General features: G+C 39.2%; 1 protein-coding gene across 1 annotated transcript; it reads left to right on the top strand.

Moving 5' to 3' along the window:
• Positions 1 to 1,764: 1,764 nt before the first annotated feature.
• Positions 1,765 to 5,338, top strand: LOC122675815 (eukaryotic peptide chain release factor subunit 1-like). The gene has a single exon (XM_043874931.1). The coding sequence runs from the start codon at positions 1,785 to 1,787 to the stop codon at positions 3,096 to 3,098; it is 1,314 nt and encodes a 437-aa protein (XP_043730866.1). The 5' UTR covers positions 1,765 to 1,784; the 3' UTR covers positions 3,099 to 5,338.
• Positions 5,339 to 5,898: the final 560 nt, after the last annotated feature.

Raw genomic sequence — 5,898 nt, 5'->3', positions numbered from 1 at the left:
ATTAAAAATTCTTCCCACTGTGCCTTTAAAAAGCTTCTTGTGTGTGAGTTTGGATTTTGCTGCCAGGCCTTACTGGGACATTCCTCATCACTCACCACTGAGATTCTTTAAATGTCTGTCAACCAGTTGCTGCCCTTGCTGAATAGTACAGCATTACGTCATGCTCTCAGAAAAGGTAGCAAACAAGCTGATTGTTCCCTCTGCTTATTATTTATTTTAGGCAAATGTGAATCCTTAGGTTTGAGACACAGCGCGAGTGGTAGCTAGAGCACAAAATAATAACTTAAAGAAGGTGAAGGGGAGGGGTTGGCAGCCGGTTCTTACTTGGGAAAGTTGCAGGAGGTGGGGTGTGGGGTGAACAGGGGGTGAAACATGAATTAAAAGAAAAATCCAAGTGTGCGTCTGGGTTCCTTTAACGGAGGCGGCATACTGACTAGTTGAGCAAATTAAGTCTTTTCAGGGACGTTCAGATAAATGATTGGTTTGCATTCAAGCAGAAAACACCATTATTTCTGGCTCCGTGTAGTATGAATTAGAGAAGAAAGATGACAGTTCCTCCTCTGCAACCTGAATATATGAGAGATAAGAAAGCTGCAGGAAAGCGAGAGAGACGTACTACTTTTCTTTCCCTGCAAGAAAGTGTTTATTAAGGGAGACTTTTTTTTTTAATATCAAATTAATGAAAAGTGAAAAGAAGCAAATATTCACTCTCTCTGCAAAACACCCATCCTAAATTGTGTGGAAGGTGAGGTGAAGAGTGACCAGGTCCTGAAGAGGTGGATCAGCCCCTTCACGTGCTGGGCTGTGGGCCCAACTGCGCAAGAGCGGCTGGTGGGGGCTGCTGATACTGAGGAGCAGTTAAACTTAGGGCTTGGATATTTTATGTGAATTAGAACCTTCTCTGATATCTGAATCAGAACAATTTGAATAAAAATCCCCTTCAGTAATCTGAATTTTTGAAGTACAAAGACATTATGTTTGTGGGAACAAAATATTGAAAGGTGACATTTATGTATTTGTGAAGAAACTCATTTCTTATTAAGTTAGAATAGGGTGATGACAGAAACATTCATTGACCACTGATGGAAAATTGAAGAAAAAGGCAATGCCACACATTAACATATGTATATATATATATATGAACTTAGCATGCTTAAAGTTTCAATGCTAATTTTAAAATACAAAGCTTTTATGTGTACTAGCTATTAGAGTCTAAATTAAGTAAAAAAATAATTTTGAGTAGACTTTCATTTGTATTATTAAAGTTCAGAAAAATAATTTTTGTCCTTATAACCTAAGAGATAAAATAATCTATGAAATTTAGAGAGTGACTTAATCACAGATGTATATACTTGAAGAGTGATTTGTATGATAAAAAGAGGTTTGCTGCTAAGTCACTTCAGTCATGACTGACTCTGTGCGACCCCATAGACAGCAGCCCACCAGGCTCCGCCATCCCTGGGATTCTCCAGGCAAGAGTACTGGAGTGGGTTGCCGTTTCCTTCTCCAATGCATAGAAGTGAAAAGTGAAAGTGAGGTCACTCAGTCGTGTCTGACTCTTTGTGATCACATAGACTGCAGCCTACCAGGCTCCTGCGTCCATGGGATTTTCCAGGCAAGAGTACTAGAGTGGTGCCATTGCCTTTTCCGAAAAAGAGGTTTAAAAAGATATAACCAGGCAACATTGTGACTATGGTTAATAATTCTGTATTGCATACTTGAAGGTTGCTAAGGGAGTGCATCTTAAAAGTTATCATCGGCTCTAGGGAGGAGGAGGCGAGAAGATGGCGGACGACCCCAGTGCTGCCGACAGGAACGTGGAGATCTGGAAGATCAAAAAGCTCATTAAGAGCTTGGAGGCGGCCCGCGGCAATGGCACAAGCATGATATCGTTGATCATTCCTCCCAAAGACCAGATTTCACGAGTGGCAAAAATGTTAGCAGATGAGTTTGGAACTGCATCTAACATTAAGTCACGAGTAAACCGCCTTTCAGTCCTGGGAGCCATTACATCTGTACAACAAAGACTCAAACTTTATAACAAAGTACCTCCAAATGGCCTGGTTGTTTACTGTGGTACAATTGTAACAGAAGAAGGAAAGGAAAAGAAAGTCAACATTGACTTTGAACCTTTCAAACCAATTAATACATCATTGTATTTGTGTGACAACAAATTCCACACAGAGGCTCTTACAGCACTACTTTCAGATGATAGCAAGTTTGGCTTCATTGTAATAGATGGTAGTGGTGCACTTTTTGGCACACTCCAAGGAAATACAAGAGAAGTCCTGCACAAATTCACTGTGGATCTCCCAAAGAAACATGGTAGAGGAGGTCAGTCAGCCTTGCGTTTTGCCCGTTTAAGAATGGAAAAGCGACATAACTATGTTCGAAAAGTAGCTGAGACTGCTGTGCAGCTGTTTATTTCTGGGGACAAGGTGAATGTGGCTGGTCTCGTTTTAGCTGGATCAGCTGACTTTAAAACTGAACTAAGTCAATCTGATATGTTTGATCAGAGGTTGCAATCAAAAGTTTTAAAATTAGTTGATATATCTTATGGTGGTGAAAATGGATTCAATCAAGCTATTGAATTATCTACTGAAGTCCTCTCCAACGTGAAGTTCATTCAAGAGAAGAAATTAATAGGGCGATACTTCGATGAAATAAGCCAGGACACGGGCAAGTACTGTTTCGGAGTTGAAGATACACTAAAGGCTTTAGAAATGGGAGCTGTAGAGATTCTAATAGTCTATGAAAATCTGGATATCATGAGATATGTTATTCATTGCCAAGGCACAGAAGAGGAGAAAATTCTCTATCTAACTCCAGAACAAGAGAAGGATAAGTCTCATTTTACAGACAAAGAGACAGGACAAGAACATGAGCTGATTGAGAGCATGCCCCTTCTGGAGTGGTTTGCCAACAACTATAAAAAATTTGGAGCTACTTTGGAAATTGTCACAGATAAGTCACAAGAAGGATCCCAGTTTGTCAAAGGATTTGGTGGAATTGGAGGTATCTTGCGGTACCGAGTAGATTTCCAGGGAATGGAATACCAAGGAGGAGATGATGAATTTTTTGACCTTGATGACTACTAGGTAGTCGACATGGGTCCGGCAAAACGTGCCTCACCCTCCAGCATCCAACCCAAGGAGCATACCCGTGGTGGAATCCAAACAGATCCCTGCCTTACAATTGGAACATTTCCAGAACTTAATCCATGAGCATTGGATATTGAAAAGAAAACCGAAACAAAACCAGACCCAACCCTACACTTTGGTTTGTCATGGTGTCAGCGCAGCAGCCTACAACTAAGTTCCTAAATGCCACTTTGGACTAATTTAAAAAAGAATCCCAGTTTTTACTTTTACTTGATGGTGAAATTGGTTGCTCTTGTATTTTATGGAAAAAAAAAAAGATTTTTTTAACCTTCATACATAGAAGCAAAAATACTTTAACTGCTGTAAACCTTCAAAAGTTAATAGAAATGAGATCATACTGGTTTGTTTCTTATTTTGATTGGAGAAAAATTAAATTGCTGCATTTCGCAGTGACCCATTTACATGGCATTCTCAGCTTAGACTGCATAAGAAGAAATATATGTGGTGAAATGTTGGAACCATTTCTCTCAGTCTCTGTTTAATGTTGAAAGAGTGAGCTAATAGGCAATTTCAGCTTCACTCCCTCACTACCCCTCCCCTCCAGGCCGTCAGTTTCAAGGATGCAGGTTGCATTGCAAAGATAAACTGACACATGAAGCATTTGGGCCACTGCTGTTTCCTTCCATCTGTTCTGCAGGCGCATTTTGCGCCCAGGGTTTGGGAGCCCTTAGCATCAACTGCTTTGACAAGGGTTCACATAATCTTGCATACTAGAAACCAGTTTGGGATGGATATGATGGGACTTCTATGCTATTGCTGGAATTGGGAGAAATAAAACATGCAATTTAAGTGGAAGCAAAGACATTTAAATATTTTATTTTGCTTGGGTCTGTCCTTGCAAAAGGGAGGTGGTCGTGTTTTCCTTGTGTTGGATGGCATGAGATTATGTGAATGTTTTGATTTTTTAAAAATGAACTGCAAGGTTTTTCACAGGAACGACAGACGAGACATGTATGACTGTGCATGTAATTGTAAACCCCTGACCTCCTGGTGGGGTTGGAGCATCTGTTTGAAATATGGGACTTACAAGCACCTCTCATAGAAATTATGGGAGGAGGGTGGGAAGGGCAGGGGTGGGAAGGGATGGGGACACAGCTTCTGGCACCAAGGACTTAACCATGTTGGACCCAAAAGTGGGCCTGAAAACTTGAAGCTTAGGCTTCACAGCTGGGTTGTAAATCAGACTTGACCCCAGCTAACATGCAAGGTCACGGACAGGGTGCCTGAGGTGGTGACAGTGAATAAAGTGTATAGGACGTGCCCAGTGGTAGCAATTGAAAAAAGTATACCAAATGGACTTTGAAGGACCAAAGGTTTTAAAAGTCGATTGGTATCCCCCCACACTGCTAGGGTAGTGGGGTGCATTTGGTTTTCAAATTGGGTACTTTAAACACTTTAGTGCCTGACTGCTGTTCTTCACTGACTTGACTCAGTCACTCGTAGCTTTATTGGTCTGAACCAGCTCCTTGTTCCCAGGTTGCAGACCTGCCTATCGTTCCAGTAATCCTGTTTCACTTGAATGAAGGGAGTGTGTCTTAAATGTAAAGCTTCTGGTTCTCAACACTGTACTCTGAGGTCCAAATGACTGTCTGTTGATGTATAACCTGATGTCTCAACCCCCAGTAACAAGAGTCAATTCTTTGGTATTCACCAATGCGGGAGGCTTCACCAGAACAGGCTTTTTCTTTGGGCTCTGCTGTTTGTTTGCAGAACACCCAAGAGCGAGCAAACTTGCTCTCTTCATAGCAGTACCTTAGGGTTTTGCCATTGTAAATGGGTCTAATGTGATATATGACAAGATCAGAGAAATTGGATGTAAATTTACATTTTTGAATATGCTTGTTGTTTCACATGATACATTTAGGGTATGCAGCTCCTTTTGTAGTTTTTATTTTTACTATTTAAGTTTGGAAATGATGCCAAATTTTTGTATTTCTTTAATCAATGTGTTCTCTTCAGTGATATATATTGCATTATATATTGATGTGTGTATCAATATATACTGATATGTATTACACTTACACAATACAAACACATAAATATGAGGGGTGAAAACCGTAGCCTTTGCATTCTCTATAGCCTCTACAGAGAGATCCTAAACAGCAAAATCTTGGTGTTGTGATGTACAGAAATGGAGAAGAGTATTAAACCATATTTAAGAATAAAAAAAAAAAAAAGTTATCATCACAAGAAAAAGATTTTCTGTAACTATGGTGATGGATGTTGACTAGATTTACATGGTCATCATTTTGCAATATATACAAGTATCTAATCTTTATATTGTACTCTTGAAACTAATATAATGTTACATGTCTATTGTACCACAATAAAAAATGGCTTTGATACAAAAGATGTAATGAAAAAAGGAGAGAGATATACAAACAGAGAGATATATGCATTTAATAGAGGTAAGACATAGAATGTAGACACACATATATGTTTATATATAGAAACTGTCAGTATAGTGTGGATCCGGATTTGAATCTTGGTTTGGTTGTATATGATTGTGTCAGCTTGGGTTATCTAATTAGTCTCTAAACTACAGTCTTCTTCTATGTAAAAGAATATGTAAATCTTCTTCTATGTAAAATGAATATAACTTCTATTTTATAGAGTTGTTTAAATTATTAGATTAAGTGATATCACCTACATAACATCACACACATGACTTCACATACATAAAGGATTTAGTACTGTAACATGTGCATGGTAAATGTCCAAATGTTTCTTGATATTT

Source organism: Cervus elaphus, chromosome 19 (genome assembly GCF_910594005.1).
Source record: "Cervus elaphus chromosome 19, mCerEla1.1, whole genome shotgun sequence".
Lineage (NCBI taxonomy): Eukaryota > Metazoa > Chordata > Mammalia > Artiodactyla > Cervidae > Cervus > Cervus elaphus.
Note: the sequence above shows the minus strand (reverse complement) of the source record. Positions and strands in the feature narration are given on the sequence as shown.

Excerpts from the sequence above, each read along its gene's own strand:
- LOC122675815 (XM_043874931.1), top strand. The coding sequence starts at position 1,785 with ATGGCGGACGACCCCAGTGCTGCCGACAGGAACGTGGAGATCTGGAAG.